Consider the following 13,157-nt stretch of genomic DNA (forward strand, 5'->3'; position numbering starts at 1 on the left):
TCTTCATTGCTGCTTGCGCTTTTCTCTAGTTGTCGTGAGCAGGGGGCTACTCTCTAGTTGTGGTGCATGGGCTTCTCATTGCAGTGGCTTCTCTCGTGGAGCACAGGCTCCAGGCACACAGGCCTCAGCAGTTGCAGCAGGTGCGCTCAGTAGTTGAAACACACAGGCTTAGTAGCTCCATGGCGTGTGGGGGATCTTCCCAGACCAGGGGTCAAACCCTTGTCTCCTGCATTGGCAGGCAGATTCTTTACTGCTGAGCCACCAGGGAAGCCCTAGTATTGTCATCTTTGTGCTATAATTACACCAGTTCATATAACCAATTGGATTGACTAATCCATTGCATTTTGTGCATTTCTTTATCATCATTTCCTTTCTAGTCAGGATAGCAAAGTATTGAATATTTAGGATATAGGAAAAATAAGGTTCCTGGACTCTAGCTTAGATTTATGTAAGGGTTCACTGGATACATATAATAACTGCGGTGAGTTTTATTCCATTCTGAAAAAAGGTGAAGTGTCTTATTTTTTTGGAAGATCTGTAAGAAGGGACTTCCCAGGTGGCGCTAGTGGTAAAAAATCTGCCTGCAATGCAGGAGACCTAGATTCAATCCCTGGGTTGGGAAGATCCCCTGGAGAAGGAAATTTTCTTGCCTTCTTGAGAATTCCGTGAGAGGAGCCTGGCAGGCTACAGACCACGAAGTCATGAAGAGTTGGAGACGACTCAACTAACACTTTGACTTTCATTTTTTCCCCTGAATACATACAGTAACTGCAATGAGTTATTCTATTCTAAAGAAAGGTGAAGTTTCTTATCTTTTTGGAAGATCTGTAAGAAAGGATAGTCATGAAACAGATATATAAGAAATGCAAAAGCTAAAATTGAGTTCACTGAAGCTTTGTGGTAAATACGCTTTTTTCCTCTCATAGCTTTTCTCTAAACATGGTATACATTAAAGTTGAACATGAAATTTTGGCTTATTTATTTTTAGTTCCAGTAATTCCACCACTTCCAAGGTTACTTTCATATCATCTTGATACAGGCTTCAGACTTTTCCAAAACTGTTTGCCTATCAGTAATTGTTTGCATTATTTCACAAATGGCTGTTAACATGTATTGATGGGTAAATATCTCCACCTACCTGTGTAGGGGCAGCCTTACTTTAATCAATATTTTGTAGGTGTTTCTTGGTCATCTTTTCCCAGCCTTCCCTTCTGCACGTCGTTTTCCATGTATTTAAAATATATCACGCTGCTGTGTCATAAGAAACAGCTCTAATCCTCAATGGAAACTTTTCTAATCTGTTATATTTTGAAACACTTGATAATTGTAGAGTATATAAGATAGCAGGGTTTTTTTTGTTTTGTTTTGTTTTGTTTTTGAATAAGTGGTTTTGTAAGATAACTTACTCTGCTGCTGCTGCCAAGTCACTTCAGTCATGTCCGACTCTGTGCGACCCCATAGACGGCAGCCCACCAGGCTCTCCTGTCCCTGGGATTCTCCAGGCAAGAACACTGGAGTGGGTTGCCATTTCATTCTCCAGTGCATGAAAGTGAAAAGTGAAAGTGAAATCGCTCAGTCGTGTCCCACTCTTCGCTACCCCATGAACTGCAGCCTACCAGGCTCCTATGTCCATGGGATTTTCCTGGCAAGAATACTGGAGTGGGATGCCATTCGTAATATTTTTGTTGTTAGCTAGACCTTGGTTGGAGAAGGAAATGGCAACCCACACCAGTGTTCTTGCCTGGAGAATCCCAGGGACGGGGGAGCCTGGTGGGCTGCTGTCTATGGGGTCGTGCAGAGACGTACACGACTGAAGCGACTTAGCAGCAGCGGACCTTGGTGGCTCAGATGGTAAAGAATCTGCAATGTGGGAGAGCTGGGTTGGGAAGATCCCCTGGAGGAGGGCTTGGCAACCCACTGTAGTATTCTTGGCTGGAGAATCCCCATGAAGGGAGGAGCCTGATGGGCTACAGTTCATTGGATCACAAAGAGTCAGACACAACTGAATGACTAATTATAGACTTTTAGTACATCTAAGTTCCTTAGCAAGGGATTTAAATGTGATACCTTGAAGGAATTTAAAAATAGGGTTTCAGTTCAGTTTAGTCACTCAGTCGTGTCCGACTCTTTGTGACCCCATGAACCGCAGCATGCCAGGCCTCCCTGTTCATCACCAACTCCCAGAGTCCACCCAAACCTATGTCCATTGTGTCGGTGATGCCATCCCACTATCTCATCCTCTCTCATCCCCTTCTCCTCCCACCTTCAATCTTTCCCAGCATCAGGGTCTTTTCAAATGAGTCAGCTCTCCGCATCAGGTGGCCAAAGTATTGGAGTTTCAGCTTCACCATCAGTCCTTCCATTGAACACTCAGGACTGATCTCCTTTAGGATGGCCTGGTTGGATCCCCTTGCAGTCCAAGGGACTCTCAAGAGTCTTCTCCAGCACCACAGTTCAGAAGCATCAATTCTTGGCCACTCAGCTTTCTTTATAGTTCAATTCTCACATCCATACATGACTACTGAAAAAACCATAGTCTTGACTAGATGGACCTTTGGTGGCAAAGTAATGTCTCTGTCTAGGTTGGTCATAACTTTCCTTCCAAGGAGTAAGCGTCTTGTAATTTCATGGCTGCAATCAACATCTGCAGTGATTTTGGAGCCCAGAAAAATAAACTCTCACTGTTTCCACTGTTAGCCCATCTATTTGCCATGAAGTGATGGAACCGGATGCCATGATCTCAGTTTTCTGAATGTTGAGTTTAAGCCAACTTTTTCACTCTCCACTTTCACTTTCATCAAGAGGCTTTTTAGTTCTTCTTCACTTTGTGCCTTAAGGGTGGTGTCATCTGCATATCTGAGGTTATTGATATTTTTCCCGGCAATCCTGATTCCAGCTTGTACTTCCTCCAGCCCAGGGTTTCTCATGAGGTACTCTGCATAGAAGTTAAAAATCAGGTTGACAATATACAGCCTGTACTTTCTAAAAACAATTCTTAATTTCAGCATTTTATCAACACTGATATCAGATTTAAAATACATCTTATTAAAGTTCTAGCTTATCCTCACTTCGGATACGTAAAGCATCAGAATGCCATGCTCAAAGATGAACCATGTTGACATAAGCTTAAAGACGTGTGCTTTACACTATGTGAAACTGTCTGTGAGAAACATTTCTTTATAATAATACTTATATATGTTTATTAGTTCAGTTCAGTCGCTCAGTCGTGTCCGACTCTTTGCAACCCCATGAATCGCAGCACACCAGGCCTCCCTGTCCATCACCAACTCCGGAGTTCACCCAGACTCACGTCCATCGAGTCAGTGATGCCATCCAGCCAATCTCATCCTCTGTCGTCCCCTTCTCCTCTTGCCCCCAGTCCCTCCCAGCATCAGAGTCTTTTCCAATGAGTCAACTCTTCACGTGAGGTGGCCAAAGTACTGGAGTTTCAGCTTTAGCATCATTCCTTTCAAAGAAATCCCAGGGCTGATCTCCTTCAGAATGATCTCCTTGCAGTCCAAGGGACTCTCAAGAGTCTTCTCCAACACCACAGTTCAAAAGCATCAATTCTTTGGCACTCAGCCTTCTTCACAGTCCAACTCTCACATCCATACATGACCACAAGAAAAACCACAGCCTTGACTAGATGAACCTAGAGATCAAATTGCCAACATCTGCTGGATCATGGAAAAAACAAGAGAGTTCCAGAAAAACATCTATTTCTGCTTTATTGACTGTGCCAAAGCCTTTGACTGTGTGGATCACAATAAACTGTGGAAAACTCTGAAAGAGATGGAAAAACCAGACCACCTGACCTGCCTCTTGAGAAATCTGTATGCAGGTCAGGAAGCAACAGTTAGAACTGGACATGGAACAACAGACTGGTTCCAAATAGGAAAAGGAGTACGTCAAGGCTGTATATTGTCACCCTCCTTATTTAACTTCTATGCATAATACATCGTGAGAAACGTTGGGCAGGAGGAAGCACAAGCTGGAATCAAGATTGCCAGGAGAAATATCAATAACCTCAGATATGCAGATGATACTACCCTTATGGCAGAAAGTGAAGAAGAACTAAAGAGCCTCTTGATGAAAGTGAAAGAAGAGAGTGACAAAGTTGACTTAAAGCTCAACATTCAGAAAACGAAGATCATGGCATCCGGTCCCACCACTTCATGGGAAATAGATAGGGAAAAAGTGGAAACAGTGTCAGACTTTATTTTGGGGGGCTCCAAAATCACTGCAGATGGTGACTGCAGCCATGAAATTACAAGACGCTTACTCCTTGGAAGGAAAGTTATGACCAACCTAGATAGCATATTCAAAAGCAGAGACATTTATGTTTATTAGACACTCATAAATTTGGGGCTTCCCTGGTGGCTCAGATGGTAAAATATCTGTCTGTGATACAGGAGACCTGGGTATAATCCTTGGGTTTAGAAGATCCGCTGGAAAAGGGAATGGCTACCCACTCCAGTATTTTTGCCTGGAGAATTTGTGGACAGAGGAGCCTGTCGGACTACAGTTCATGGTGTCACAAAGAGTTGGACAAAACTGAGTGACTGACACTTTCACTAGACTAGACTTTGAAATTGAATTTGAAGTTCAGTTTTCAGGGCACCAAATTGCCCACACAGGTTCAATTCTATTTTTCAGTAGTAAAATTGAAGCATATACGTTGTTATTCAGTCACCAAGTTGTGTGACCCCATGGGTTGCAGCATGCCAGTCTTCCCTGTCCCTCACCATCTCCCAGAGTTTGCTTAAAACTCATGTCCACTGAATCAGTGATGCCAGCCAGTCATCTCATTCTCTGTTGCTGCCTTCTCCTTCTGCCTTCAATTTTTCCCAGTATCAGGGTCTTTTCCATTAAGTTGGCTCTTTGCATCAGGTGGCCAAAATATTGGGACTTGAGCATTAGTCTTTCCAATGAGTATTCAGGTCTGGTTTCCTTTAAAATTGACTAGTTTGATCTCTTTGCTGTCCACGGGACTCTCAAGAACATCTTCTCCAACACCACAGTTCGAAAGTATCAGTTCTTCAGTGCTCAGCCTTTGGTCCAGCTCTCACATTCATAGATGACGACTGTAAAAACCATGGCCTTGACTAAACAGATCTTTGTCAGCAAAGTGATGTCTCTGCTTTTTTAATATGCTGTCTAGATTTGTCATAGCTTTCCTGTTGCTGCTGCTAATTCGCTTCAGTCATGTCCGACTCTGTGCAACCCCATAGACGGCAGCCCACCAGGCTGCGCCGTCCCTGGGATTCTCCAGGCAAGAAAGAACACTGGAGTGGGTCGCCATTTCCTTCTCCAATGCATCAAAGTGAAAAGGGAAAGTGAAGTCACTCAGTCGTGTCCCAACTCTTCGGGATCCCATGGACTGCAGCCTACCAGGGTCCCGTGTCCATGGGATTTTCCAGGCAGGAGTAGGTTGCCACCAGGCTCCGCCATCCCTGGGATGCTCCAGGCAAGAAAGAACACTGGATTGGGTTGCCATTGCCTTCTCCCATAGCTTTCCTACCGAGACGCAATTGTCTTGTAATTTTATGGTTGCAGTCACCATCTGCAGTGATTTTAGAGCTCAAGAAGAGGAAATCTGTCACTGCTTCCACCTTTTCCCTTCTATTTGCCATGAAGCGATGGGACTGGATGCCTTGACTTAGCTTCTTTAATATTTAATTTTAAGCTGCCTTTTTCACTCTACTCTTTCACCCTCATCAAGAGGCTCTTTAGTTCCTCTTTGCTTTCTCCCACTAAATTGATATCATCTGCATATCTGAGGTAGTTGTTATTTCTCCTGGCAATCTTGATTTCAGCTTGTAACTCATCCAGCCCAGCATTTTGCATGATGTGCTCTACATATAAGTTAAACAAACAGGGTGACAATAAACAGCCTTGTTGTACTCCTTTCCCAATTTTGAACCAGTCAGTTCCATAGAAGGTTCTACCTGTTGCTTCTTGACCTACATACAGGTTTCTTAGGAGACAGATAAGATTGTGTGGTATTCCCATCTCTTTAAGCATTTTCCACAATTTGTTATGATCCACACAGTCAAAGGCTTTAGCATAGTCAATGAAACAGAGGTAGATGTTTTTCTGGAATTCTCTTGCTGCTTCTGTGATCCAGTGAATATTGGCAATTTGATCTCTGATTCCTCTGCCTTATGCATATATAGTTCTTATTACATTACACTTATGTAGCAGTTTCATCTTTTTCACAGTAACATTTTTTGATTCTTGAATTTAACATAATTTTGCACTTATAAAAAGTCATTATTTACAGTGTTAATCTTTTGGGATAAATGAATAAGGGCACTTTTTTTTAATTTTCCTGTCAGGTATATTCAAGAGCAAATGATCAAGAACCATGTGGATGGTGGTTGGCTAAAGTTCGAATGATGAAAGGAGAAGTAAGTTATGTTAAAACTTGCTTTGTGATTAATTTTCAAGGAAATATGTTGACTCCTGGTTTCTGTAACTGTTACTCCAACTCTTAGTTTTGTTGTTAAAAAGCCTGTTTCAGAAATAATCATGTATTTCAAAAATTCATCAGATCATTAATTTCTGTTTGTGTTCTGGATTTGCAAACACCAAAGCTGCTCTCCAGAGGTATCTCCAGAGGTATTTTGCAAGCATGTGAGGACCACCAGAGTTCTTGCTTGTAAGAACCTCTAATCTAGTTTAGGCAAATCAGGTTGATGTAACTAAGCTGTGCTTAGTACTTGTGCCACAAGGGGGAGGGTCTACTGCTTAATCCAAGCAAAGTAATTAGAACTTCATTTAAAGCTCATTATTTTTGTTCGGATGGGATTTTTAAAGTGTTTTGTTGTCTTTTAGTTTTATGTCATTGAATATGCTGCTTGTGATGCCACTTACAATGAAATAGTCACATTTGAACGACTTCGGCCTGTCAATCAAAATAAAACTGTCAAAAAAAATACCTTCTTTAAATGCACAGTGGATGTTCCTGAGGATTTGAGAGAGGCGTGAGTAATTTTGTTTACTGTTGAATTGCTCTGTGAATTAAGGGGATTTTTCAGTGCTACAAAAATCTTTTTTTACCCCAAACACCCGATTAAAACTTTGATAGAAAATGTTTTTAACAGACAAAAGTTTTCAGTGGGTGGTGTCAGTATGAAATACAAGACTTTTCATTATAATTGCCCTCTAAATTTAACCTGTTGTTTAGGTCTTACACGTGAATTACTCTCTCCTTAGGTGTGCTAATGAAAATGCACATAAAGATTTTAAGAAAGCCGTAGGAGCATGCAGAATTTTTTACCATCCAGAAACAACACAGCTAATGATACTGGTAAGATAACTCCATATTTTAAGGTATAGCATGAATATTGTGAATCTGCCTACAATGCAGGAGACCCAGCATTGGGTGGGGAAGATCCACTGGTGAAGGGAATGGCAACCGACTCTAGTATTCTTGCCTGGAGAAACCCACTCCAGTATTCTTGCCTGGAGAATTCCACGGACAGAGGCTCCTGGCAGGCTGCAGTCTATGGGGTTTGCAAAGAGTCAGACAGGACTGAGTGACTAACACTTTTCACTTTATTAAACTGTACATTGTACATATTTTATAATTAAATATTTCAAAGATAAAAGATAACTTGTTTTATGGTGACTTTATTAGAATACAATGTGGAATAAAAAAAATTTTGCAGTTATAAATTTGTTAATTTGTAAATCTTTCCTGGAGAAAGGAGGAAAAATCTGAATACAGCATTCTTTACATCATAAAATTCTTAACATATGGGATCTGGGATTCTATATCCCTCCTCCCCCCATTATAATTTGAAGAGCAGATCTAAGTAATATGGAAATTAAGAAAGCAAGTAAGATTACTTGTGGGAAGCAGTGCATGTTAGGTGAGGAGAATACAGTAGATGAAAATCAAGGGAGGCTTTATTTGGAAGGTTGTGTTTGTATTAAAAAAAGGGTTTAAGTTTTTGAATGAGTAACTTATTTGTTTATAGTCTGCCAGTGAAGCAACTGTGAAGAGAGTAAATATTTTGAGTGACATGCATTTGCGAAGTATTCGTACAAAATTGATGCTTATGTCCCGAAATGAAGAGGCCACTAAGCATTTAGAAGTAAGTGGGTTCACATGTAAAAGATTTTTTGTGCTTCTCATTTAGTTTCCTGAGTATATAATTCAAGTTCTATGGCTGAAACTATATGACTGTTAGGTAAGGCAACTTGGGAACTGTTTTGTGGCTAATAACTGAAATTATTGTGTCCTTAGAGTTACTTTTCTCTATTACTTTTATCAGACATAGCCTTTTAGCTGCGAAATACCTGAATGGTGCCAAAGAGCTTAAAAACTCGCTAGGGATTTCCAGCAGAACTTTATTGCTAGTTCTTTACTCTGTTTTTTTTTATTGTCCTGTGAGCTATCAGTCAATGCACTTTCTCAGTAACTAGTTCATTAGTATAACAACTCTTGGGTAAGAAGAGAGGAGGTCACATGGGTTGTAGTTTTAAAAAAGAGCCTGTCATTGCTTCTCTCTGTTCTGTCCTGAGGTACTCCTGTTTTCTTCTACTTTTCACTGCCACATTAGGTGATTTGTTGCCCCTACTCCCTCCCATAGATACGTGTGCTCCCACACACAGTCTTAGGGAAATTGAGGTTTGTTTACCTTTATAACAAGTACATGAGTGCCCTTAACTAATTTCAAACTTCCAAACAAGTGATACGTGAATAAGTTTTGAGATAGGAATCATTTGAGTTGGAGAGCTCCCTGTGTGAGTAGTTCTGGAAAACTGTTTTAGAATTACTGTTTTCTGTGACCATGATTAAATAGAATGATCAGACTTCCCCCTTTCATTACATGACCAAGTGAACTACCTTTTTTCTTTTTTCCCTTTTCTTTTTTCTTTTTTTTAATTGTAGTAGAATAAACATAACATTTACCATCCTGACCATTTCTAAGTGTGCATTTCATAGTATTGAGCAATATATTCACACTGTTGATCAATCAATCTTCAGAACATTTTCATCTTTGAATCTGTGTGTCCATTTAAACGACTTCCTATTTCCCTTTCCCCCAGCTCCAGGCCATCACCATTCTACTTTGTTTTTTACAAATTTGACTACTTTAGATAACCTTTTTGTAAGTGGAATCATATGGTATTTATCTTTTTGTGACTGGCTTATTTCACTAACCATAATGTTCTCAATGTTTGTCCATGTTGTAGCATGTATCAGAATTTCCTTTTTAGGGCTGAATAATTCTGATTGTATGCATATATCACATTTTGTTTATCCATTCATCATTCAGTGGACCTTTGGGTTGCTTCCTCCTCTTGACTATTGTAAATAATGCTATGAACATGGGTGTATAAAATTTTTTTTTATCTTTTATAATACTAATTTGCCTCTTTTACTAGTGCACAAAGCAACTTGCGGCAGCTTTTCATGAGGAATTTGTTGTGAGAGAAGATTTGATGGGCCTGGCGATAGGAACACATGGTAGTAACATACAGCAAGCTAGAAAGGTTCCTGGAGTTACAGCTATTGAGCTAGATGAAGATACTGGAACATTTAGAATCTACGGAGAGGTATGCTGCTTGTCCCCCACCTTGGGTAATTTTACTATAGCATATTAACGGTTGTCTGGAATTTTAGTTTCTGGGTGGAATAGTTTAAAATTGCAAGTCTAGTATCATTACATGTAGGTTGATTAAAGATACTGTATTAGTATATATATTATAATATGCTAATATATATAATTACAGGGCCTTGAAAGATTATTGGATATTTAATGTGTACTGTTTTCCAAAGTTCCTTAATCAACTGCTTCTGAATTTCTCAGCTTTATGTGCATTACAAATAATTTATTCAAGTATTTTTTGAGTGTTTATTATGTCAGGTACTGGCAGCTGTAAATAGTATATAATACCTTTTGTAGACCTTGAATTTTAAATATTTTGTCACTGGTTAATTGTGACAGTTGTGTGGGCATGAACATAATCTGAAAAATAAAACAAGCTTTCCTTCATTAAGACCATCCTTCACATTAGAGTAAAATAGATGAGTTTTTGGGTGTGATAATTTTAAGTCTCGACTTTTCATTTAAGTCATATAGTGAATGTGACTGGAGGTCTGATTTTTACTTTTGAAACCTTTAGAAGTAGGCAATATACCAAAGTGATTAAGATGAAAGGCTTTAAGAGCCATATTACTGGAATTGGAATTTTGTCTCTACCACTTTGAGAAGACTTGGAGAAAGTTAGGCAGTTCCTCTGTAGCAGTTTTCCACATTGTAAAATGAAAATAACAGTGCTTACCATAACAGTTTATGAAGATTGAATATGGAGTTTAAATTTTTGCTATGTATGATGTATTGAGCACACAACATACTTGCTTTATGGTTATTAAAGGACAAACATTAAAAGTGGAAGTTAATTGTTACTGAGAACTATAAATTCCTTTTACAGAACACAACCTGACCTTCCCCCCCCGTCTTCTAGTTTTTTTAAATTTTAACTGTTAGAGCTTCGGAATTTTAATGATCATATTAGTAGGTAATTTTTAAAATGCATCCCTACAAAAACAGCCTTTTAAATCGTTTCTTACATTGAGAAGGAGAAAACAATGCAGACAGCACATACAGTATAAACAGTTCTTTTTTTTTTTAAATTCACCTGGAGAAACCAGCATAGAAGTGTGGGCCAGATGTATTTAGGATGGGGTTAAAATTTCGCTAACATAAGTAAGTTAAACTCTCTCAGTTTTCTCAGGAGCTTAATGTTTAGACAGTTTTAGATGTCTTAGGGACTGTAAAGATGTCTAACATTTTGATTGTAAAAGCCTTTTTGCCCTAGCTCTTTAATGATTACTCTTTTTTTTGGAAAAGTACTTTATGAATACTTGACTTGAAATAGCACTTTGGTCGTCTGAGCAGAATCTTGTACTGGAGCATGACAGTTCAGTTTCTTTTTTCTTTCTTGTATTTTTGTTGTGGATTGTGGGTTTCTTCAAGATTGAATTTCATGTTTGTTCCCCCACCCTACTCCGCAGAGTGCTGATGCTGTAAAAAAGGCTAGAGGTTTCTTGGAATTTGTGGAGGATTTTATTCAGGTTCCTAGGAATCTTGTTGGTAAGTACTTCTACTAAATATTAAGTTAAATGTTACTTAATTACATATGATGACTTAATTAAAAATTAGCCTTTCCTGTAACATTTACCTTCTAAGTTATGTGGAATTTTTTTTTTTTAATAACAGTTTGGCATTACAGTTTTTCTTAAGCTTTTTCATCCCCTTCGCTTCTTTCTTAATATTTTCATTTGCTTGGTGTCTTTTTATCTTTCATACATCCATCAAAATTGTAGTACTTTTTTGAGAAGGTATTTGTGGTAATTGTTTTCTTTTGTTTGGTGCAGAAGAAAAAGTTTGAGTGGACTAACAGTAGGGTAATAAACTTCTACACAGTAGGGTTTGAGAAGTGATAGTTGTTGCAAAAACCTCGAATAAGGATAAGAAGTCATAAGAAGTCGTGGGCAGAAGAGAAGGATGGTGATGATATTAGGGGAGGTTTCACTATTAAGTTTTTGACACTTTTGATGAAAACTGCTGTGCCCGTGGGTTCTAAGTTAAGTGACAACAGGTTTTGCTTTTGAAGCTGCAGTTAATGAGCATTATAACTTAAGAGATCAGTTGTTTAATAGCTTTGTTAATAATATTCTCTATATCTGTGTGATCTATCCTTTAAGATGCAGTCTGAAACAGAGAAATCTTGGTCACATGTTAAATTATACTTAGTGATTCTATATTTAATATAAGCATCAACACAAAGTAATGACATTTTCTAGGGGGATGATTTTTTTATGACTTTTGGTCATGTGTTGAGTCTCCTTAGTTTTTTGACTATAATGAAATTGAGCCCCTTGGGCTCCATTTATATATAAGTACACCTTGTCTACCTTTAGGAAAAGATTCTATATACATTTTACTTGTCAGAGTCTGAAACATTAATAGGTGAAAATTAAAAAACAACAGCACACTTGTGCTATTAAAAATGTTTGTTTTGGCCAATAACAAGTAGTGTATTTGCGATAATAGCGTACACTACAAGAATTTGGACAGTCTGTTGGTATTCAACTATAGAAAAAGCTTTTCACTTCTGCCTAAACATTTGGATGTCTATGATATACTACTAATTTAGCTCCACTTGTTAACATGTATTGTTAGCAGTCACTGTGTACTGAGTGGCTGGAGATGATGAGTTAAGAGGTTAAAATTAAATATAAGTCTTATGAATTTTATATAATTTAAATAAATGGTAAGATACAAAATGTTACCAAATACTCATTTCTGTCAAGGGAAATCCTTTGGCAAGAACGATGCTTTTGAAAATGATCCCCTTGATTGTTTATATAATGCTCCCATTATTGACAGCTATCAGTACTAACATTTTGGTTGCTGCTTTCACAGAACATAATTTAACTTAGATTTCTTCACTTGTAAAAATCATTTGGAGGTGAGTGTGTCCAAGGGAGTCATGGTTCTTTCCAATCCAACAATTCTGTAGAAGATAGCATTGGTCTTACAGAGTTTGTGGTAGTGTTAACCTTAAATAAAAATTTCTCATATTTGAGAAACAGGAAATTGGATATATTTATAGTTCTCAGATTCTTCTCTTTGTTTATCTGTTCAGTGATGTGAGAATCTAACATGTCTCTTGTTTTCCTCTACCCTGGCTTGTTTGGCTTTATTTGGGTTATTTGTTTACTATTTAGAAAATAAATATTAGCAGCAACTGTTATACATTGGTTAAATACTCAGAAGTAGTATAAAGACCTGAGTTGAGTGCTGTCTATTTATAGTAGCACTACATCTTTCTCTAAAATGTTTTCTGGGTGAAGCAGTCTTTTGAAAAATAGTACATTCTTAGTCAAAGTGAAAGAGAAAAAGAGGACTGAGAAGTAAAAGGAAATGAGGACTACTTGGTGGGTAAGTTTCAGAGAGAATTCTCACATATATTCAGGTTCCAAGAGTTCTAGACTTGTTGACCATTCCCACCCCTCCCAAATCAAAAGTATTATGTGAACATTGATTTGAAAATGAATTGAAACTTCAGCTCCTGGAAGCCTTCCTTAATCACTTCTCTACTCTGTCCCTTCAGCATTTATGCTCAGTGCTCAA

The 13,157-nt window shown here is 38.4% G+C and overlaps 1 protein-coding gene across 6 annotated transcripts in view; it reads left to right on the plus strand.

Moving 5' to 3' along the window:
- The window catches only part of FXR1 (fragile X mental retardation, autosomal homolog 1), a 79,260-nt gene that overhangs the window by 38,982 nt on the left and 27,121 nt on the right, over positions 1 to 13,157 (plus strand). For all 6 annotated transcript variants that reach the window (XM_010855628.1, XM_010855629.1, XM_010855630.1 and 3 more), the window contains exons 4-9: positions 6,339 to 6,410; positions 6,838 to 6,986; positions 7,219 to 7,312; positions 7,986 to 8,102; positions 9,400 to 9,570; positions 11,033 to 11,111. In XM_010855628.1, coding sequence (XP_010853930.1) covers positions 6,339 to 6,410; positions 6,838 to 6,986; positions 7,219 to 7,312; positions 7,986 to 8,102; positions 9,400 to 9,570; positions 11,033 to 11,111 — 682 coding nt within the window. The remainder of the gene's footprint in view (positions 1 to 6,338; positions 6,411 to 6,837; positions 6,987 to 7,218; positions 7,313 to 7,985; positions 8,103 to 9,399; positions 9,571 to 11,032; positions 11,112 to 13,157) is intronic.

Source organism: Bison bison, unplaced genomic scaffold (assembly GCF_000754665.1).
Source record: "Bison bison bison isolate TAMUID 2011002044 unplaced genomic scaffold, Bison_UMD1.0 scf7180017864367, whole genome shotgun sequence".
Taxonomy (NCBI): domain Eukaryota; kingdom Metazoa; phylum Chordata; class Mammalia; order Artiodactyla; family Bovidae; genus Bison; species Bison bison.